Here is a 24,349-nt window from a genome sequence, read left to right as displayed (position 1 = left end):
CTGGTATGGATATTAAGGGGAACCCCGGCCAAAATTTTTTAAAAAATGGCGTGGGGTCCCCCTCAAAATCTATACCAGATCCTTCAGGTCTGGTATGGATTTTAAGGGGAACCCCGCGCCAAAATTTAAAAAAAAAATGGCATGGGGTCCCCCCAAAAATCCATACCAGACCCTTATCCGAGCACGCAACCTGGCAGGCCGCAGGAAAAGAGGGGGGGACGAGAGAGCGCCCCCCCTCCTGAACCGTACCAGGCCACATGCCCTCAACATTGGGAGGGTGCTTTTGGGGTAGCCCCCCAAAACACCTTGTCCCCATGTTGATGGGGGACAAGGGCCCTCATCCCCACAACCCTTGCCCGGTGGTTGTGGGGGTCTGCAGGCGGGGGGCTTATCGGAATCTGGAAGCCCCCTTTAACAAGGGGGACCCCCAGATCCCAGCCCTCCCCCCTGTGTGAAATGGTAAGGGGGTACTTACCTACCATTTCACAAGAAAACTGTCAAAAATGTTAAAAATGACAAGAGACAGTTTTTTGACAATTCCTTTATTTAAATGCTTCTTCTTTCTTCTTTCTTCTATATTCTATCTTCTATCTTCCTTCGGTTTTCCTCCTCCATCTTCTTCTTCTTCTTTTTCTGGTTCTTCTGGTTCTTCCTCCGGTGTTCTCGTCCTGCATCTTCATCCGCGGTGTCTTCTTCCCTTCTTCTCCTCGGGCCGCTCCGCATCCATGATGGCATGGAGGGAGGCTCCCGCTGTGTGATGCTTCTCCTCTTCTGACGGTTCTTAAATAACGGGGGGCGGGGCCACCTGGTGACCCCGCCCTGTCTGACACACGGGGACTTGACGGGGACTTCCCTGTGGCATTCCCCGTGACGTCAGAGGGGGGCAGGGGTCACCCGTTACGTAACCCCGCCCCTTCTGACGTCACAGGGAATGCCACAGGGAAGTCCCGTCAAGTCCCCGTGCGTCAGAGGGGGGCGGGGTCACCGGGTGGCTCTCCCCCCCCCGTTATTTAAGAACCGTCAGAAGAGGAGAAACGTCACACAGTGGGAGCCTCCCTCCATGCCATCATGGATGCAGAGTGGCCCGAGGAGAAGAAGGGAAGAAGACGCCGCAGATGAAGATGCAGGACGAGAAAACTGGAGGAAGAACCAGAAGAACCAGAAGAAGAAGAAGATGGAGGAAGAAACCGAAGAAAGATAGAAGATAGAAGATAGAAGAAAGAAGATAGAAGAAAGAAGAAGCATTTAAATAAAGGAATTGTCAAAAACTGTCTCTTGTCATTTTTAACATTTTTGACACTTTTTTAGTGAAATGGTAGGGGTACGTTTGTACCCCCTTACCATTTCACACAGGGGGCAGGGCCAGGATCTGGGGGTCCCCTTGTTAAAGGGGGCTTCCAGATTCCGATAAGCCCCCCGCCCGCAGACCCCCACAACCACCGGGCAGGGTTGTGGGGATGAGGCCCTTGTCTCCATCAACATGGGGACAAGGTGTTTTGGGGGGCTACCCCAAAGCACCCTCCCAATGTTGAGGGCATGTGGCCCTGGTACGGTTCAGGAGGGGGGGCGCTCTCTCGTCCCCCCCTCTTTTCCTGTGGCCTGCCAGGTTGCGTGCTTGGATAAGGGTCTGGTATGGATTTTTGGGGGGACCCAACCCCATTTTTTTTTAAATTTTGGTGTGGGGTTCCCCTTAAAATCCATACCAGACCTAAAGGGTCTGGTATAGATTTTGAAGGGGACCCCACGCCATTTTTAAAAAAAATTTGGCCGGGGTTCCCCTTAATATTCATGACCAGACCTGAAGGGCCTGGTATGGAATTTAGGGGGACCCCCCACGTCATTTTTTTTTTTAATTTTGGTTCGGGGTCCCCCTGTGGGGAATTCCCATGCCGTTTTTATCAATGAACATTTATGTGTATTGTCGGACCGGCAATTCATTAATAGCCGCAAGTAGTTTTAAATGACTTTTTTTCCTTTGAAATGTCATTTTGCTGTCAGGCTGTTCTAAACACAGGAACATGCACCCCTTTACAGGCATACTAAAGGAATATTACACTTTTATTGTTTCACTTTAAGCATTATCAAAATCACTGCTCCCGAAAAAACGTCCGTTTTTAAAACTTTTTTTTGCATTGATCCATGTCCCCTGGGGCAGGACCAGGTCCCCAAACACTTTTTATGACAATAACTTGCATATAAGCCTTTAAAATTAGCACTTTTGATTATTCATGTTCGTGCCATAGACTTTAACGGTGTTCACGTGTTCGAACAAATTTTTTTGCCTGATCGCAAGTTCTGGTGCGAACCGAACAGGGGGGGTGTTCGGCTCATCTCTACTTGGTGTGTACAAGTCCCTACAGCAGTAGTAAACCTCCATAAAAACAAAAAGCAATGGGCCCCCGCTGCAGGATAAACCACTTCTATACGGGCCTAATCTGGCATACCTCTTCTACATGTAAAAATCATAATTTGTTTGCTAGAAAATTACTCAGAACCACCAAACATTATATATGTTTTTTTAGCAGAGACCCTAGGGAATAAACAGTATTGCGCAACAATTTTTTTAAACGCTTTTTTTTGGGGGGGAGGGGAAATAACTGTTTCATGAATTTAAAAATAACAAACAGTAAAGTTAGCCCAATTTTTTTTATAATGTGAAAGATGATGTAAATAGATACCTAACATGTCGTGTTTTAAAATTGTGCACACTTGTGGAATGGCGCCAAACTTTGGTACTTTAAAATCTCCAAAGGAGACGCTTTACATTTTTTACAGGTTACCAGTTTAGAGTTACAGAGGAGGTCTAGTGCTAGAATTGTTGCTCTTGCTCTAACGCACTCGGCAATACCTGACATGTGTGATTTAAACGCTGTTTACATTTGCGGGCGTGGCTTATGTGAGCGTTTGCTTCTGTGAGAATTTTTTTATTTTTTTTTATTGTTTATTTTACTTTCATTTTTTATTTTTACGCTTTCTCTTTAATTTTTTTTTATCACTTTTATTCCTATTACAAGGGATGTAAACAGGTCTTCTTAATGGAGAGGCTGGAAAGAATGAGATAAAATGCGTAAAATAAATCTGTACATTAAAATTATTGTTTGAAATCATATCAAACTTAAAGTGGAGCTCCAGGCTCCTTCAGAAAAAATAAAAGTCAGCAGCTACAAATACTGTAGCTGCTGACTTTTAATATAAGGACACTTACCTGTCCACAAATCCAGCGTTGTCTTCACCCGAGTCGACTTTTCAATCGGGCTCTCGGATGCTGCCGTCATCTTGGGGAAGGGAAACCGGCAGTAAAGCCTTGCGGCTTCACAGACGGTTCCCTACTGTGCATGCGCGAAGGAGGAGGGGGGCAGCGGCAAAGTCAGCCTGAACTGGGAGCGGATACCTGTCAAAACCAGGTACCTGCTCCCTGCTCCCCCCCCCCCCCCCCCCCGAGAGGTGCCAAATGTGACAGCAGGGGGGGGGGGGGAGGCAAAAAAGCAGAGCTTCCCCTTTTGGGTGGAGCTCCACTTTAAAATTGGATGTGAATGAGGGCCTGTTACTATCAGTGCAACTATTGGGGTTGGGCATTGACATGCTTTGCATTAAGACAACCCATTCATTTTAAAACAGTAGCCAATGCACCTTAACAGACCAATTAATATACATGTAGCCTTTTTTCTGATGTACCTCATTACAGACTGTGCATCATAATGTGCTGATGTGTACTGTGCATTGGCCTCTACTGTACATTGTGTTGAGATTGTCCTTTGCTATGATTGACACCACAATGCACCATAGTAGGACAGGTGTGATGTAAGGACTCATTTACGCCTGCTTTGCTGTTTGAATGCGCAATCCGCATTCGGATTGATCTTCAAAATGCAATAGACAGGTGGTGAGGAGGTGATGCATTGCCTCCTCACCACCTGTTTTAATCCCCTAAATACTGGACAAATGTGCCGCAACTGCGTATGTCATGTGCGGTTGTGGGGGCGCTTACATCGCGTCCGATTCTCTTCAATGGGGCGCACTCAGCCAGTGGTACCTTTTGAGGAGCTCAACAGGGAGCACAATTCCTGCCGCAGCCCTGCAGAAATCGTCACAGCATGTGTACACCATTGGCTGCTGCCTTTGCAGCAACAGAGAGGAGCAGTTATGGGGTAGTAAATATGCAACTCAACTGTAGAGTTTTTCCAACCCCATACCACAAGCGTAGAAGGGCCCTAACAATCATAGCTGTGAAAAGGCCCTAGATCTACCCCGGTTGACAATTAGGTCAATGATTAAACAGATGATGCCTGCCTTTATTAGGTTCTGGGATCTTAGAGGTCCTTGTGCACCTACACAGGCTGCACAAGCATGGCATCCACCCTTGGCTTATTCTATACATGCCCTATAAGAAGGCTTCCAGGAATCTAGGCTGTGCGCTAGGACTGACATTGAGAAATGAAAAGAGCTTCCTACTGGCTAACTAAGGTTAACTAAATGTAAATATGAATATACTAATCCAATAGGAGTGTCCATACAGTGAGATGACAAGCATAGTACAGTAAGGCCGGGTTCATACTGGTACAACAAATGCTCCGACATTGGGAGCTCATGTCGCATGACTTGTGAAAATCAGTTTCCCTATGGGAGCCATCTTAACTGGGTCCGACACAAGTCGGTCCGACTTTGAAAATGCTCCCTGCACTACTTTGGTCCGACTTTGATCCTACTTCAGCCCATTGAATATCACTGAAGTCGGATCAAAGTCGGATCGCCGTCTTCACTGATCCAACTTTGGCATGCGACTTGTGCTCTGATGATTTTGAAGGGGAACTCCACGCCAAATAAAAGAAAAAAAAGGGCATGGGTTCCCCCTCCAAGAGCATACCAGGCCTTTCGGTCTGGGGTCACCAGAGGTCACCGCCCATCATGCCCCGGGCCTACGGATGATGCCACACGGTGACCCCCGCCCCATGCCTATATAAGTAGTGTGCACACTGCGCACCTGGCATTAGAGCGGCAGAGAGAGTCGAGTCAGAAGAGAGAATCGGAAGAAGAACAGAGGGAGAAGACAGCAAGAGAAGACCCAGCAAAAGAGCAAGAAGAAAGCGGAGAAGACCCAGCAGAGGCAGAAGATAGCGGACAGAGGGAGAAGAACCGGAGAGGAGAGAAGAACTGGAGAGGGCTAGAAGACATCAGCGGAGAAGACCCAGAGAGGGGGAGCTGCCTTAATAAAGTATACACACTGTGTGCTGTGTTTTTATTTTTGAGACTTTTTTTTAGGTGAATGGGTAGGGGTACAATGTACCCCATACTAATTCACATAGGGTGGGGGCCGGGATCTGGGGGCCCCCCTTGTTAAAGGGGGCTTCCAGATTCCGATAAGCCCCCCCGCCTGCAGACCCTGACAACTAACGGCCAGGGTTGTCGGGAAAAGGCCCTTGTCCTTATCAACATGGGGACAATGTGCTTTGGGGTAGGGGGGCGCAGCCCCCCGCCCCAAAGCACCCACCCCCCCCATGTTGAGGGCATGTGGCCTGGTACAGTCCGGGGGGGGGGCGCTAGCTCGTCCCCACCCCCTTTCCTGACCTGCTGGGCTGCATGCTCGGATAAGGGTCTGCTATGGATTTTGGGGGGGGACTCCCACACAGATTTTTCGGCGTGGGGGGTTCTCCTTAAAATCCATGCCAGACATAAGGGCCTGGTATGCTCTTGGAGGGGAATCCCTGCTTTTTTTTTTTTTATTTGGCGTGGAGTTCCCCCTAAAGATTCATACCAGACACAGTGCCTGGTATTGTCAGGGATCAAAGTCGGATCCCTGTTCATTGAAGTCGGGTGCATGTCGGACTTCAAGTCACAGGGCAAAGTCGGATCCAAAGTGGTTGCATGTCGTGTCGTACCAGTGTGAACCCGGCCTAAGGGCTCATTTATACTTGCTTCGGCTTCAACAAGACTTCAGACAGGCTTCAGACAGGCTTTGATAAAGCTCTCTGAACGCTAGCCAAAGCTCCTGTCACTAAATAAAATGTTTAGCTTACAGTCCTGTTTACACCTTGCTTTTGCTTTGCTTCGGCTGCGCTTCAAAAATTACACCCCGTGTAGCTCCAGTGGTGCTTCAAAGCATCTTCAAAGCCTCCATAGAAGTCTATGGCAAAGCTCGCTTGAAGCCCCACTGAAGCCCCACCGAAGCCTCATTGAAGCCCCACCAAAACCCCACCGAAGTTCCACCGAAGCTCTACCAAAGCACCAAGCAAAAGCAGGTGTAAACAGGACCGTAAGCTAACCATTTTATTTAGTGACAGGAGCTTTGACTGGCGTTCAGAGAGCTTTAACAAAGTCTGTCCGAAGCCTTGTTTTTGAAGCAAGTGTAAACTAGCCCTAAGGCAGAACAACGTGCATGAGTGGGATTGCTGTGAATGGCCTTTTGCTGTAGGCTGTGCCTATAGTGAAGCGTTTAGCTGAAGGAGCAGGGACATATAAGTTTGTAGAGAGCAACAGGAGTGCGTGTCCTTGGGTGAAAATGCTGAACCTGCATAGAAAATCACTAAGGTGGCATTGTCACTCAGGACAGGAAGTTCTGTGGAGGGCTGGCAGGATCACCATAGAGACACAGGTATAAGAGTGCTTCAAACAAAAAAGAATACCCTGACAAGAGCTAACCCGAGCTAAGCTCACATATACTTTAAATGTTTGGATTTCAAGTGTATTTTTACTATTTCAGCCAAACTGGGATAACACAGCCTATATATTTGTTAGATGTTCCCATCACACAGCACAACTTTACAAATTGCAGCTTAGCTTTTTATTTGCTTGCAAAATCCTACCTAGCGTTCCCTATTTATGTAGGGGGCTGGGGAGTTATGTTTAGCATAATTAACTCGCTCTGCACTGTACTGGCAATTCTCCTTTTCGGTTGTAAACTAAATGTCTGTACTAACAAAGGGTAAAGATCTCAAGACTTGAGTGATGGATTGTATGGTAATGCACTTAAACAAAAACTGCTCCTCAGTTTATCCCTCAATTGCACATTAAGGCCGGCCAAACACGGTTGAAATCTCGGCTGGTTCAGCAGGAACCAGCTGAGATTCGAACCATTAGTGGGCAGGCTGAATGTCAATCGATCAACTAGGGTACAACCAGCCTGCCGGATTTGTCTGCTATAGTCGCTAGCGATAATCATTGTCTTCTCCCAGCAGGGTCGGCTTCCCGCGGGGAGAAGATAATTGCTTGGTAGGAGGGATTCCCCTATCAACACTGTCAGTGTTGATAGGGGAATCGTGCAAATTTTATTTCTGCAACCCGTGGTTGCAAGAAAGAAATTTGCACCGTCTATGGCCTGTCTTAGTTTTCTAAACTACAATAGAAGCTGCATAGAGAGTCCTGTGTATAATCCTTCTCCAAATAAACAACTACAAAGGTAACAAATATGTTTTTTAATTGATTTTAGGTATGTATGTAATTAATTTTAGGTATGTATGTAATTAATTTTAGGTGTGTATGTTTAGATTTAGATAACATGCAGTAGACATTGGTCAGAATTTGACTGCAAAAGTGCTAATACTCTTTAAAGAGGAACTGCAGTCTGCTCACATACAGTAATTTTCAATATAAACATCTTTGCCATTCCAAAGCTTTCCTCCAACCACTTTTTTCATATTATTTTATATGTACTGTGACTCTGTACTTGCCAAATATGCTGCAGAAATTTCCCTTCACTGGCTGCAACCATTTTAACTGTGGGCAGCTGAAGCTGCTGCCTGTTCACTTCCTGGATTTACACAGACACACAGAGGCACACCTCCAGCTCTGCAGCTCTCATTGGCCCTCTTATGACTCATCCTCCCTCCCGTCCTGGCAAACTCTCACAGAAGTGATAGAGAGAGAGAGAGCTGTGCATGATGTCATAGGCTTTTTTACCAGACAAGAAACAGGAAGTGGGCTGTATAAGGTATTTACTGGCAGAAAAAAAATGTTTTACTATCCAAAGTTAAACAAGGGCAGAAGATTTATTAGATGGAAAGATGATTAAATGACTGGAGTTCCGCTTTAAATACACTTTTTTTAGGTACTAGTGGCAAATAGTATTCCCCCCAATGGGGTCACAGACTGCATTTAAAACCTGACAGGATTTTGGATACATCTAGACTTTAATGTATTATTAAAAAAAAAATAAAAAAAACAATATCCTCACCATCAGTTCTTCCCTGCCTATGAGCAGTGTTGCTCAGCCTTTTCCCTTTCTATTACCAAAACAGCAAAGACAAATCATTGTGTTGCATTTCCACACAAGTAAACCTAACGGTAAAACACAAAGAAAATAAACCTAGTGCAATGATACAAATATCAATATAATATTATTATAATATTACAATTAATAAAGTATTAATATAATATTAAATAATACAGCTGCTGTGCATAACGACCAATCAAAACCCAGTTCTCTTTTTTCTAGTATAGTTTAAATCAAAGCTAAACTCTGATTTGCTGTATTCCTTTTTTTTGTTTTGTCTATATCTCTCACACCGCATTTGTTAAAGCATCAAATTATAGAAATGCCAATTGATGAGATCCCACGTTTCTTTCTGAAAGTATAGGAATGGCAGCAGAAATACACAAAACAGTTGTAAATGTGTAAAAAAAAAAAAAAAAAAAAAAAAGAAAAGGTAAAAAAAAAGAGAATGCATCCATCATTGTATGACACTAAAAAAACAAATGGGAACGGCATCAAATCTCCTCTGAATATTTTGCTCAATATAGTTCTTGAACAAGATCCCTAAACCAAAGCGAAATCTGTCATCTGTCCTACCAGGAAAAAAAATCTGACGTGACACATGGACTGGTAGATGACTTATTAATTACCATTTAAATATGAGGTTATTTTTAGGCACTCGGGGCATGAAGGAAGAATTTGTCCTCCGCCACATCTGCCGAATAAAAACCTTTCATCCATCTTCTTCCAAAAGTTGTAGCATTAGCAATCCCTGGCCAGTGAACGTAGCTATAGGAAGGGTTCAGCATAGGGGAAAAGAGGTTTAAATACTTACAGATCCGAGTTGAGGGATATTCGCTTTTCTCATAATGGAAGCGCTCTTTTCTTTTTGGTGTCAGCATGTGTATATAGCAGACTGAGTAATTCAGTGTTTTCTGTTCTTCCTTCAGAGGAAAACCACAGTTCACGAAGAAGCAGGCTGCTTGAGCAATGATTCACATACGGAAGCAAGCTGGCTTCTCTAGTTCTGGCACCGAAAGGCGTACACAGGCTATACAGGAAAAATAGATGTATTTTCTCTACTCTGGGTTTACTCAGTTTGAGACCTTGTATGCCACTTTACTGTATCTGCCTGCCTATGTGAAATGATTGTGAAAGGCGACACACGTGGATAAGGCTGTCACATGATACAAATGTTTTTGATGTAATGGTTGTACAATCTTGCTGTGTATGGGGCACACAAATGAGCACTCCAACAAAGTAACCTCTGCTAGGGACTTTAATCAGATATGTTAAAAATCAGCTCTTTGATTCAATCTATATAATGAAAATGCAATATATGACAGAGAACTAAATGAGTAGACCTTGCATTTAGTCATCAATCTTTTGCATGGGGCAATCGATAGAGATTGTGTACACTTTGTTCTCATTTGGGGTACACATGAGTGTATCTGGGGACCTCACAGGAGGCCAGCGTCAGCTCCACACAATAACAGGAGGGTTAGCGAGATTTGTACAATTCTCTGTTCATTTCTGATATAGTACAGATCAACCAAGATAAGCCAGCACTGTAAACTTTCGGCTTATAGGCAGTAATGGGGAAGTTACCTAAACCGCACTGAAAATGGATGTGCATGTTGTGAGAGAGGTGATTTTCTAATGATCAATGCACCATATTCTGAGTGCTCGCCCCAGGAATCACATGACTGAGGGACCTGCAGAATGCAGAGGCTCCGGTTATCTATAAAACATTAAACACTTGACCCACCCCCCCTTCAAAATGACCAGATGAGTCAAATGGCCATAGGAGCCTTTTATTACAAACCATTAAATACAACATTCATAGGAAAACAAGTTTAATGCATATAATACAGTCAATGCATAACAACTAAACCAAAATCAGCTTATGCCCAGTCTAAGGTATTTGAAGGTCTATATACTCACGATTAACCGGTTGTATCTGCCATTCAATCAAAGGCCCCCAGCTGCAACTACATCGGCTCAGGGACAATTAACCACTTACGTACTACCAAATACCTAATTAATACCCCAATGTTACCATTGTATTGTTAGGAAGAGACACCCATACCTCACATGGGCGCAACCCACAATTTTCCAACATTATTTATACCCCAATGTTAACACGGTATTGTAGGAAGGGACACCCATACCTCAGATGGGCCCAACCCAAAATTTTCCACCATTATTTATACCCCAATGTTACCACGGTATTGTTAGGAAGGGACACCCATACCTCAGATGGGCCCAACCCACAAAGGGATGACTGCAAGTTATCTGCCATAGGAGGAACAACCAGCAACTGGCAGGATATAAAAAAAAACCCTACGAGGAACCCAGCTGCAACACATGAGCTGCCTCCCTGTTAGATCAACACTTTAGGAAAGGCACTACCTTTTCTACCTTCACCGGCATCCTCCCTCTTTCCTTTTCCTTGCTTGAAGCATCTGGACAGTACGTGAGACCGCCCACACCCTGAACAGTCATGATGTAAACAGCACGCGGTGCAAGATCCAGCATTAAGTTGCCAACATAACCCCCTGCAATTTGCGGCAGGTTGTGAGGTTGTGTAAGAGGCTGCCGCACCCTCAGCCCCACCCTGAAAGGGAGGAATCGAACTCCGTGGAGATGACATAAGTTTCATCCAGAGACTGATGTTTTTGTGGTCCTACTGAAAGGAAGGCCGGACTGCCTCTCGCTGACGAAATTGCTCATCATAGTGAAACCAAGCAACCCCACTATAAACTCGTTAGGCTTCGCCGATAAGAGTCCAGATAATGAAAAAAAGGGGGGAGCAATTCTCAGGGGCCTTTTCCCCAATGACACTAGCTAAAATTGTATACGCCTGCAACCAGCTTGAGAACGTACGGGGAAACAACCAATACCGTCGTTTTTCTTCCTCCTCCATCTTACTTTCATCTGGTTTAACTTTAAAGTTAAGTTTCTCCAATGGCAACAAAGAAAACATTTCCACATACTCACCCTTCCATATATGCTCCTTCACTTCTGGTTTTAGATGCGAATCCAAAGGCCCTTCAAAACACACATACACTTACATATATTTTTGCAGCATTTGCCAGATGTGCCCCATCAACACCAGTGACTCCTTTGTCAGCCGTTTTGTCGTCCAAAGTGTTACCGATCGTAGTTACCGCAGAGGTCGCCAGCTGTTGCCCAGAGGAATTCGACGGTCCCACACCCGCAACAAGAGAGTGAGCTAAAGCCTCAGATGGAACCCTAACCACTGACACTGGAGGTGGCAGCTTATGCTGCGGACCATGCAGCTACCAGAGAGGAAGAAGCCCCAGACGTCACCCCAGCTTCACAGCGAGAAAACTGATGCTGTGATGAGCTCCAACTGAGCTCTGACACAATCCTACTTCCTCTCTACCCACTACAGGACACACCCTCTGCCTTGAACTATTCAATCTGCTAAGCAGAATGCATCATTTTAAATCACCCCACTAATACTTTGCCTCTTCTGCAGGCAACAGTCATGCTGGCACTTCTTCTAGTTTCACTTAACTCCAAGCCATATACTGGAATGAGAGGCTCTCTCTCATTCAAAATCCATGCATGCGCAGTATGCTTTACTGAGCTAAGCCACTGCAGCTTTAAAGGGAAGGAGGGCATGCTGCGCATGCACAGGTCAACTGTTCAAAGTATCGCACAGCTGTTCTCAACCAGAGTTCCAAGGAACCCTAGGATTCCTCCAGAAGTTGGTAGGGGTTCCTTGAGCTTTGGTTGACTGACTTCCCATTCTATGGTGCTTGCAAAGTTCCGGAACAAATGCCACTTGGCAAAGCCAGCTGCATGACACCGGTAATGGTTTTAGCTGTGTATTCCGACCACCACTGCCACTGTATAGAGGTACAGGGGGGCATTCTTCTCAGTGGCCACAAATGTAAGGGGCATTTTCCCATTTTACTCGTTTTAGCAAGGGCTCCCCAAGGCCTGAAAATTATTTTAAGGGTTCTTCTGGGGTAAAAAAAAGTTTGAAAAGGCTGGTATTGTGAGTCCTAGCTTTTAGGCAGGAAAAGGCCGATCACTTACAATGGCAGTTTTTCAGCAAGGTTTTGGGAGTGCTGCTCATCACCTTCAGGTATGGCATTTAAACTAAACAAAACTTTTATAAACTGCCCAGTGTTTTTTTAACCGACTCTTGCAAATGGCAAAAATAACTCCAGGTTTGTAGCCATGTAGCAGGTGCATTGTTGTCTATGGGAAAATGCACACGTAAATGCTGCGTAAAAGATCAGTAATGCAGCGATGAGTGCAAAGTTACAGAATAAAAATAGAAAATGTTACATTTGAGTGCAGTAATTTACACGCATTCACGTGTATATGCAGTATACGCATACATGGCAACACTGGCAGCTAGAAGAGGATATGCGCGTATATACGCAAAGTCTTTACAGAACATATCTTGTGTTTTTTATTCAGGGTCTTTCTGCCACCAAGATCTTCCAAATAAACATCATATACCTTACAGTATAACTAAAGGAACTTCACTTTCGTTGGAAAAAAAATAGCAAATAGAAAAAAAATAATATAGCGTATACTATTGCAACACAAGTCATATTGTAAGTAAATGTTATTAAAAATTACCTTTCCTTTTCAATCTGCAGCACTGTAATTTTCTGTAAAATGCAATGCAACATGGCTACCTGGAGGTGTTGTGTACACAGAATGTGTACAGACTGGCCCCCAGAAACATAATTTCCTGCTTGTGTGATTGGTTCACTGATTTTCCCAGAAGTCTACACTAAGATATAAGTCAGAATTCAGGCATCCCCTGCAACAAAAATTTAATTTTTGGTGTAATACTCCCAATAGGAAATCACATCTAAAGGGACGCAGACCCTGCAATTTTCCTCCTTAGAGGCCCGCAGGTGCAACAGCTGATTGATAATTATGAAACCACTCCCATTAGACTCACTCAGCACAGGGGCACAGAGAAACACATAAGGATTATTTCTTCAGAATAACAAAAGGACACCGCTTCTGGATGAGGGTTCACTCCTTTATTTTTTCAGTTACAATGGTTAACATCACTAAGGATGCGAGTATTGCCCTACTAAATAAACCTGTTGATAATGTTCCACGACATACACAGACCTTAATTTACTTTATATTTCTAGCTGCCAAGATTGCTATAGCAACAGCGTGGAAAAGCCCTGTCATAGATATTGCAATAGTTAAACAAAAACTCACATGGATCATGTTAAATGAAAAAATTGTGAGTGTCCTACGTGATAAACAATCCATCTTTGATAAAATATGGTCCCCTTGGCTAGCTTATCTGCAGGTCCCGGACGCATGAATCTGGCTGTTTGAATAGGCTGATGTAGGATCCTCGGACGGACCCACTTTCCTTTTCCTCTTCTGATTTCCCTTTCTTATTTCTCCCATAGATTTCTTCATTCCGGCCAGCCATGGCTTCATGCTCTCTTAACTCAAATTCTACCCCCCCCCCCCTTTTTATTTTTCTCTATTTATTTTTCTTTCTTATTCAAGACAGTGATGTCTACATTTGGGGACTTGATGCCCCTCTTGTGGGATTCTAATAATGCTTGGTGATGAGTGATCCTTAGTGGACGGTGGTCTTTGGGGTTTGGGCTTCTCTACATGGGGGGCCTACTCCCAGAGACTGAGCTTTACAGCGGTCTTGACCTTGAATTCATGGGTTTATAATGTCCCCCATAATGTCTATAAGGTTCTGGTGGTTTCTACATCCATGTTATAACAGAAAACATACTATTCCTGCTTTTATTAGCTGGTGACTAGGTGCTCATCTGCGAGTTTAGAGAAGACATCACTCAATTGCCGAGAGATTCTGTAACCTTTTTTTTCCCCACCTATGTACCATCTCTTCCTGTTTATACAGAGCACGCAAGGATTGTTTGCTGCGCAATGTTCATATTACTTTTATTCTTTAAAAAATGTAATACAAAACAATTGAAATAGAAAAACAAAAGGAAGCAATCTGCAACAAAATTTGTTAAAACCCCTGCGATGTACATAGATCCACCCAGAGGGGAATGTTTTTTTCGCAACAAAAGTGGAGTTACTTTTTAACCGTTCTCTACCCTATTGGAAAAAAAAGTTTTGGAATAATATACAGTTTTAAATGGGACTAAAGGCTGATTTAAATAGAAAATGATGGCATATAGGCTTGTATTGCAGAAGAGACTCTGTGAGAGTTACACGCGCGATACAGCGGACCCTTTAATGGCAATGGCAGGCACATCGCCGGAGCCGATGCACATGGCCGGCGGACATCGCCCACCAGCGCTCCTGGCTCCTTCTGTTTGGCGAATGCCCCCGTAGGTAGCTAATTCCTATGGGGGGGCACTTGTGCGAGCTCACTCCCGAGCTGCCTTGTCCGCGTCCATTGACATATACAGGGCGGCTCAACTCCACCCCCCGCACCCCATCACAGAATTTAAATAACAGCAATTGGACCCAATGGCTCCCGCTGCTATCAATCTGTGCAATGAGGAGTGACAGAGCCAGGAGAGCTACTGCTCTCAGGCACATCGCTAAATCGAGATTAGGCTAAGGTAGATAAAGGGGGGGGGGGCTGGGGGGACACCTGCAACACAGAAGGTTTTTTACTCTTATGCATATAATGCATTAAAGCGGAATTCCACACAAAAGTGTAATCCTTCCACCCTCAGGTGCCACATTTGGCACCTTTCGGGGGAGGGGGCAGGATACCTGTCTTTCACAGGTATTCTGTTCCCACTTCCGGAAGCCTCAGCCACGGGTATTGACGTCACTGCCCGGGCTCCCTCCTCCTCCCCCGGCTGTCGGGCCAGTAGGAGAGAGGAGTGGAGCCCGGCGCATCCCTTACTCGCAATGGAGGCGGCATGCACCCGACAGCTGATGGAAACATCACCTGCGGTGCCGACATCGCTGGACTCCAGGACAGGTAAGTGTCTGTTTATTAAAAGTCAGCAGCTGCAGTATGTGCAGCTGCTGGCCTTTAATTTTTGCAGCGGTGGGCGGACCTCCGCTTTAAGGTAAAAAACCCTAAGGCTTTATAACCACTTTAACTCCTGTGCACATGCATGGAAGTTACATCATCCTTGGCCAGTTAGTCAAGATTGGTGAAGACATCAAACCCAAGCAAAACCCAAGCGAGCATATCAGCGATGGAGGAACATGGGAGAATGCAGGCATCTCAGCTCTGTAGGGGTCCCTTTGATACAGTAAAAGGCTCTGCATATTGCGACATATCAGGAACTGAGTCATGCAAACATGTAAGGTTACTAAGAGAATTTAACGGTCCTGAAACATAAAGCCACCAATAAAAAAAGAGATAGTCAGAAGGTATACTGAGTCCCAGCAAGCATATTCTATACCAGAAGTAGATAAATTCAGCATTATATTTTATTTTATTTTCACTTTTCTGTTTTCTAGGTGATTAATGCCAAAGATATTAAATATTTTTTCATGCATATTTTAAGTCACAGGCAAGTGAACGAAGGATCATTTTGTCAAATGTCACATTTACATGCCAAATAAATTTGCATATAGGGGATGTTTGGGGATATGTCAAAGTGAACATTTTAAAGCAGTGATAAGTTGTGTCCTCTGATTGGTGGATATCATGCATGGAGTACATTGTTGTCATGTACATTAGTCTTATGTACTGTCATGTATAGAAGTGAAAGCTTATATCGGATGACTATGCTACAGGCTACTATGGGAACACTTTGACACCTGTCATTTTGTCCAATATTTCCATACAGGCTACATGCTTTTTTTATCCAGGAAAGATGGAAATTACAGCTGTCTTTGGGTTTTTAGCTTGTGATGCAAAGCAGGAAAGCATATGGTTTGCTGTGGAAACCTGCTGCTGAGTTCCAGCTGCCTGGGAAAGCTGTGACCAGATCACACAGCTGGGAGAATCATCAGTACGCCCCGCTGGGGTGATACGGAACAGCCAGTCAGGGACTTAACCCTTTAACAGGTGGAACTGATAATATGTACCCACCTGCACTAATATAACCATAAAATCCATACAAGTGATGCCTTCTCTTTGCTACTTTGAGTTTTAAAGTGATACTAAACAGACAAGTGTTAATTGCCAGAATTCATTCACATAAATCACATATATCATGACACTGTATTTTTTTTAAAAAGTACCTTATTCACGCAGCGCTGTTAAGTGGTCACATGATCTTTCTCTGTTCATTAGCATCTGCACTGAAGGATCATTGGGAGGGGATTCAATTACTCTGCTCCTGTATGCTTTCTACAGTGTGAGTCTGTGTCTGGGCAGCCCTGATTAGTCAAAGACGACTGACACTAGCTTTTATTTTGTTCAGGCGGCAAAGGCTCTATATTTTTTTTACTTTACAGGTAGGTATTAGCATAGATAGAGTTAGCATTAGATATATTAAATACTGATTTAAATTAGCGCTTTTGTGCGTTTCTTAGTGAATGTACTCAATCAGCATACTATATTCCGCCCCACAATGATTAGCAATAGGAGGACATGGAGGAGGAGGGAAGTGTCATTTACCAGGGTGTACATGCCCACAGGTATGGCTCTATAGTCATGTGGGCGGCACAGATAAGAAAATGGAGGAAATGAAGAGCTTAGAAGGGAATTGAAATTGAGCATGCTCCATAGAGGACACCAGCAGGTCTACACAATCTCAACCTGCAATGGGGACACAGAGAAGATGGGAGGGACAGCTGAAGACAGGATCAACCAGGTATATTTCACTCTACACAAAATAAATGCTTTAGTGGCTTTGTGAGTATGAACACTCTGTAGCATGTAATGGGAGTTTTTCATAGTCTGAGTTTAACCACTTACGGAGTTATACGTCGCTACTTTGACATCAAATACCATTGGTATGGCAGCAGCTAGCTGCCATTACCCCCGGTATTTTTAAAAACAGCTGGCTGTCCTCTTTCAGGTAAAAGTGGTTTCAGCAGCAGATTTGCCACAAGATCATTTTTATCGGGGGTGGGAGAGGGCCCTCCGCTTCGCTCCGGTCGTCTCCGCCACTTACCGGAGCTGACTGTGTCTTTTCTCCTCACTGCCTGGATACCGAGTGAGTTAAAGATGGCCCCCGCTCGGCTTCATAGCATTGGAGGGCGGAAGCGACTTCAAACGTCACTTCCGCCCAATGCTCTTCAAGGGGACATTTTTTTTTTGTATTTTATTGCATTTTTATGTTATGTTTTTGACCCCAGATCTCATATTTAAGAGGTTCTGTCATGCTTTTTTTCTGTTACAAGGGATGTTTACATTCCTTTTAATAGAAATAAAAGTAACCCAAACATTTTTTTAAAGGACGGTGTAAAAAGAAAAAAAAAGTATAATAAATAAGTAAAAAAAAAAATTAAGATGTAAATTGACCCGTCCCGCCGAGCTCGCACAACGAACACATACGTAAGTCGCGCCCGCATATGAAAACGGTGTTCAAACCACACATGTGAGGTGTCCCCACGATCATTAGAGCGAGAGCGATAATTCTAGTGCTAGACCTCTTCTGTAACTCTAAACATGTAACCTGTAGAAATTTTTAAACGTTGCCAATGGAGATTTTTAAGGGTAAAAGTTTGTCGCCATTCCACGGGCGGGTGCAATTTTGTAGCATGACATGTTGGGTATCAGTTTACTTGGCGTAACATTATCTTTCACAATATAAAAAAAGTTAGGCTAACTTTACTGTTGTCTTATTTTTTAAGTCAAAAGTGTATTTTTTCCAAAAAAGTGCGCTTATAAGACCGCTGAGCAAATACGGAGTAACATAAAGTATTGCAACAACCACCATTTTATTTTCTATGGTGTTAGAAAAAAAAAAAAAAAAAAAAATATATATATATATATATATATATATATATATATATATATATATATATATAATATATATATATACAGTGGGGCAAAAAAGTATTTAGTCAGCCACCAATTGTGCAAGTTCTCCCACTTAAAAAGATGAGAGGCCTGTAATTGTCATCATAGGTATATCTCAACTATGAGAGATAAAATGTGGAAACAAATCCAGACAATCACATTGTCTGATTTTTGAAAGAATTTATTTGCAAATTATGGTGGAAAATAAGTATTTGGTCAATATCAAAAGTTCATCTCAATACTTTGTTATACATCCTTTGTTGGCAATGACAGAGGTCAAATGTTCCTGGCCCATTCCTCCATGCAGCTCTCCTCTAGAACAGTGATGTTTTGGGGCTGTCGCTGGGCAACACGGACTTTCAACTCCCTCCAAAGGTTTTCTATGGGGTTGAGATCTGGAGACTGGCTATGCCACTCCAGGACCTTGAAATGCTTCTTACGAAGCCACTCCTTCGTTGCCCGGGCAGTGTGTTTGGGATCATTGTCATGCTGAAAGACCCAGCCATGTTTCATCTTCAATGCCCTTGCTGATGGGAGGAGGTTTGCACTCAAAATCTCATGATACATGGCCCCATTCATTCTTTCATGTATATGGATCAGTCGTCCTGTTCTCTTTGCAGAGAAACAGCCCCAAAGCATGATGTTGCCACCCCCATGCTTCACAGTAGGTATGGTGTTCTTTGGATGCAACTCAGCATTCTCTCTCCTCCAAACACGTCGAGTCTACTATGGTTTCATCCGACCATATGACATTCTCCCAATCCTCTTCTGGATCATCCAAATGTTCTCTAGCAAACCTCAGATGGGCCCAGACATGTACTGGCTTAAGCAGGGGGACACGTCTGGCACTGCAGGATCTGAGTCCCTGGCGGCGTAGTGTTTTACTGATGGTAGCCTTTGTTACGTTGGTCCCAGCTCTCTGCAAGTCATTCACTAGGTCCCCCCATGTGGTTCTGGTATTTTTGCTCACCGTTCTTGTGATCATTTTGACCCACCCTTGGGGTGAGATCTTGCGTGGAGCCCCAGATCGAGGGAGATTATCAGTGGTCTTGTATGTCTTCCATTTTCTGATTATTGCTCCCACAGTTGATTTCTTCACACCAAGCTGCTTGCCTTTTGCAGATTCAGTCTTCCCAGCCTGGTGCAGGTCTACAATTTTGTTTCTGGTGTCCTTCGACAGCTCTTTGGTCTTCACCATAATGAAGTTTGGTGTGTGACTGTTTGAGGTTGTGGACAGGTGTCTTTTATATTGATAACAAGTTCAAACAGGTGCCATTAATACAGGTAATGAGTGGAGGACAGAGGAGCCACTTAAAGAAGAAGATACAGGTCTGCGAGAGCCAGAAATCTTGCTTGTTTGTAGGTGACCAAATACTTATTTTCCACCACAATTTGCAAATAAATTCTTTCAAAAATCAGACAATGTGATTGTCTGGATTTGTTTCCACATTTTGTCTCTCATAGTTGAGGTATACCTATGATGACAATTACAGGCCTCTCTCCTCTTTTTAAGTGGGAGAACTTGCACAATTGGTGGCTGAATAAATATTTTTTTGCCCCACTGTATACATATATATATATATATATATATATATATATATATATATATATATATAATGTTTGGGGTTCTAAGTAATTTTCTAGCAAAAAAAAAAAAAAAATGATTTTAACTTGTAAACACAGAGTCTGAAAAATATGCCCGGTCCTTAAGTGGTTAAGGTGAACTATGGGTTGGGGTTTCCCCCCCCCCCCCATTATACTTACCTAGGTGGATGCAGCATCGGTCCGAGACAGCCATCAGTCCAGGCACCTGGCTGATTCAGACTTCCAGAGTCGGGATGACACGGTACCTGGACTGATCTGTGTGATGTCAGCAGAGAGCAGACTTCAGACCGCTCTCTGCTGAAAATGGGTCACAGGAGTGCAAAACGAACTGCACTCCTGTGACCCATAGGAGAAGCCCAGCCAAACAAGCTCAGGTTGGACTTCTCCTTTAATCACACTTTAAAGTGATTGTAAAGTCTCGTTTTTTTCCTATAAAAATAATAAACATGTTATACTTACCTGTTCTGTTGCAGTGGCTTTGCACAGAGCAGTCCGGATCCTCCTCTTCTCGGGTCCCTCTTCTGTGCTCCTGACCCCTCCCTCATGTTCAGTGTCCCCAGAGCAAGCAGCTTCCTCTGGGGGCTCCCGTTCTGACTCACAGCTCCCTGTGTCTATTCAGAAACAGAGCCCCGGGTTGGCCCCGCCCCCTCTCTCCCCTAATTGGTTAGCTGACTTTGATTGACAGAAACGGGTGCCAATGGCGCCGCTGCTCTCAGCCAATCAGGAAGGATTGGTCGCCTGAGACACTTGTGGACATCACTGGACAAAGAGGGACCTCTGTTAGGGGGGCTAAGGGGAGATGCTGCACACAGAAGGCTTTTTATCTTAATGCATAGAATGCATTAAGATAAAAAACCTTCTGCCTTTACAACCCCTTTAAGTACTTGACAATTATCTTATTAGTAGGGCATTGATTTCAGTGCTCTGCAATTAAAGTGATTTCAAAGAAGTGTTCTAGGATTACAGCATACACTTTCATTTTATAACATCAGCATTGTAAGCGCTGCGTAAACTGTCGGCGCTATATAAATCCTGTATAATAATAATAATAATAATTGTAATAACAATAAAAACAATACTTATTTATGACAATGCAATATAAGCTTACTTGAAAAATCTCCTTTCATGATGTGAATGCTGCCTGTCTGTTGGCCATCTCTTTCCACAACTGAATTCCCTGCATGCTTTGCAATTTCTCCTCTGCTGATTACCTTTTTCTAAGGACTACATATCCCATGATACCTTGCTTTTCACAAGCAGTGATTCCTGTACTGGCTCCACCTCCTGAAACTCCTCCTCTCAGCACCCCTTTGGTTCAGAAGGAGGGATCTGTGAAACATTTGACACAGCAGTGCCTACTCACAGGGCATAGTAAATATTACTTTAAGGCTGGGTTCACACCGTAGTACGGAGTGGCTCACAGCAGGGGTCTGATGCTTTCCTGTTCACAGTTTCAGATCCAATTTCGTTCTGAATTTTTGGCTGAATTCGGACCTGAAACGGACCAGAAGATGCACAGGACTCTTGTGCAATTCGCACCGGAGCCGCTCCAGAGATGTGTGAACCAGCTCCATACAGAGACAGTCACAATCTTCTGAAACGCAAATTGGATGCGGTGAAACCCACATCCAATTCGCAATAGTGTGAACCCAGCCTTACTATTACTTTTCTGGAGACAACTAAAAATTTCAGATTTTCTTTACTTTCACTTTCGATGATAATGGTAAACAGGACAAAAAGAGAGGGTGAATCTCCCTAACGGGGGAAAAGACAGCGATAAGAACCTAATAGGTGTTTTAATCCATCTACACTCTATCCAAAACTAAAAAAAAAAAAAAGTTTTGCCTTTAATTTACCTTTAGGCAGCTTTGCATGGCAACCAATCAGCTTTTATCTTCATCTTGTTCAATTAACCTCTGAAATGAAAGCAGGAAGCTGACTGTTTTTTTGTGAATGGATGGGTTCACAGAATACAAAGCATTCTGTGATTGGACAAAGGGGGGGGGGGGGAGAGCAGACAAAGCAAGGATGCTGTGTGAAGAACCACAAGTCTCCTGTTGGAGTGCCGAAGTCTAGCAATAACATTGCCATCAGCACTCAGTAAAAAAAGGGTAAATAGTAAAGAACAGACAGCGATCCAGAAGGTGGCATACACCTCCTGAGAATTAAAGAGTAGCTCCAGCCCCCCCACCAAAAAATTAAAAGTCAGCAGCTACAAATACTGTAGCTGCTGACTTTTACTATTAGGGCACTTACCTGTCCAGGGATACCACGGTGTCCTCACCCAAGCTGATTTTTGAATCGTCTCTCGGATGCTGGCGCTGCCATCTTGGGTAAGAGAAACCGGCAGTGAAGCCTTGCAGCTTCACAATTGGTTTCCTACTGCGCATAGCAAATCACGCTATGCTTTCTGAATGGGCTAGCTGCAGTGAGGGCTGAACTTCCGGCTGAGTTCACCACGCTCTCGCGGCCCCTGTCACATCACCAGTTGTCTCCGAGCCGGGGCTGTACGATGGGCCTTCCCTCTGCATGTCAGGCTCAGCCGCAAGGTACCAGACAGTATCAGACAGCCATGTCTGAGCCTGTAAGAGGGACCTCTCCTATGGATGAAATCTGCCAACACCTTGCAGCTGAGCCTGACGTGCATAGGAAAGGTCTCTCGTACAGCCCTGGCTCGGAGACCACTGATGTTCTGGCAGTAGCCGCTAGAGCGCAGTGAGGTATGGGTGCCTGTGTAATCTACTGCTGGAAACAGTGGGTGCGTCACCAGGATGGACCAGGTAGCTGGAACAGCAGATATCAGCAAGAACAGCTGACCCTGGGCTGGTGGGCAGCAGGTAGCAGTAGGCAGCAGCTGGTAGCTGGTAAAGGGAGACTGGTGGGCCACAGTAGAGGAAGCTCCAGAAGGAGCCAGGCAGGTGCATGCAGGGCAGATGAGAGACTAGGTGCGTGATTAGACAAGCCAGGTTGACAACAGACGGTCAGATGCAGGTGTAGATGGCGGGCAAGGAATAGTCAAGGTACAGGCTGAGGTTGGCAACACAAAATCAGGCATATGGGCAGAAGGTAGAGACAAAGTCCAGATACAGACCAGAGTCAGGTTAGGTAGCGGTCAAGCGAAATCAAGAGCAAGCCGGGTCAAGCACAAAAGGATCAGATTCAGGAACACGGGTACAGCTGCAGATCAGACAGCAATGGACTAGTGCAGCTGCTGCCCTTATATAGGTCATTTGGTGCCAGCGTTAATGGTGAATGTGTGTGCACATGCGCATAGGCGTTCGCATCTGCACACGATTATTTGTGAGTGAGCACATGTGTACCACGCCTGCGCATGAGCATTCACATCTGCCTCAAAGTTTCAGCTGAGCTATAGCCAGGATTTCCCTGACACTTACCAGGAAGTGCACTGGTATTTTCATGAGGAATTTCAGACAAAAAGGTACAGAGTACTGCTTAGGCACAATTAACAATTCTATATATTCCCATTAACCCAGCAAATCTTGACTTTTTAAGTTCAGGTCCACATTTACTAGTACAGTATACAATATAAGCAAATGTTTTATTTAACAATGACATGGTCTTGTGATGGGACACTTCTTACTAGGCAATTTCAGATGGGCCTTGAATTTGTAGTTCATGTAGGAAAGACAGGCTCTATTGATCCCTGTGAATGAATAAAGCTGTCATACACACAGAGTATGTAAGCACCCTTCTGGTCACTTGCGTGCATAGGCACACATTCATGTGGATTTCTGACCTCTGATGTCAGTTGGTCCATTGACTTGCTCTGTGGATGAATGATGGCTGTGTTCACCCGCATTGACAAATACAGCCTGTCACTGCTGTAAGTGTGGGGTGATGAGCTTTGTCTGTGAGGTTGTGTTTCATCTCCCGTGTGAATAAGATGCATTTTTTGACAATTTAGGTCTAGGGGATCATTCACACTTGTCCCCATGCTGACGTACTTTTTTGGTGTATAACCACTGTACATACCACTCCTAATGTGCAACCAACCAGAAAACACACTTACCATTAGGTTCAGGTGTGCTTTGTCTATATGCATAGTGGGGCCCCACTAAAAAATGAATGTCGACAAACAGACACCACGTGTTGTCGTATCGCACATTAACGCACAGGAGAACACATGTGAACAAGTAGTGAACAACTGCAATGTTCATGGCTGACAATCACCAACATAAGGGTTTTGAGGTTAATATATATATATGCTGCCATTGCTGACCGTCTACAAATGTTACTTGCCTAGCTATTTATACGCTTTAGGCCCCTTTCACATGGATAATCAAGTCCGTATCAGTTTTTCAGATTGACCTGATCAGAAGGTCCATGCATTCCTATGGACAGGTGGGTGTAAATGGACTGGTATCTGTTTACACCAGTCTACCTCCTGGTCTGATCCGGTCTGTTAAAAAAAACGTAAGGGGATATGTTCTCTTCCATTTAGGTGGATCAGATCAGAGGGTAGTCAGTTGTAAATGGACAGCTGGGTCAGTTTACTACCGACTGCCCATAGAGCAGAGCAGGCTTTGTCTGTGTCCGCTCTTCAGAAACTGATCGGACACATATGTGTCATCTGCCCGCTTTGCTCCTATCAGCAGGGGATGTTTGAGCTGATCCCCTGCTGATTGGAGCAGAATCTG

General features: G+C 44.2%; 1 protein-coding gene across 4 annotated transcripts in view; it reads right to left on the bottom strand.

The window, feature by feature from the left end:
- SPECC1 (sperm antigen with calponin homology and coiled-coil domains 1) overlaps positions 1-24,349 on the bottom strand; it is a 588,472-nt gene that overhangs the window by 478,280 nt on the left and 85,843 nt on the right. For 2 of the 4 annotated variants that reach the window (XM_073616874.1, XM_073616878.1), the window contains exon 1: positions 9,021-9,200. The exons of 1 other annotated variant lie outside the window; for it this stretch is intronic. In XM_073616874.1, the coding sequence (XP_073472975.1) occupies positions 9,021-9,053 (33 nt within the window). In that variant the 5' untranslated portion in view covers positions 9,054-9,200. Of the gene's footprint in view, positions 1-9,020; positions 9,201-24,349 lie in introns of those variants that run through there. One more of the 4 variants, XM_073616879.1, reaches the window with a different exon arrangement.

The sequence above is a fragment of the Aquarana catesbeiana genome, linkage group LG02, assembly GCF_042186555.1.
Source record: "Aquarana catesbeiana isolate 2022-GZ linkage group LG02, ASM4218655v1, whole genome shotgun sequence".
Taxonomy (NCBI): domain Eukaryota; kingdom Metazoa; phylum Chordata; class Amphibia; order Anura; family Ranidae; genus Aquarana; species Aquarana catesbeiana.
The sequence above is the reverse complement of the archived record's forward strand: the minus strand, read 5'-3'. Positions and strand labels throughout refer to the sequence as shown.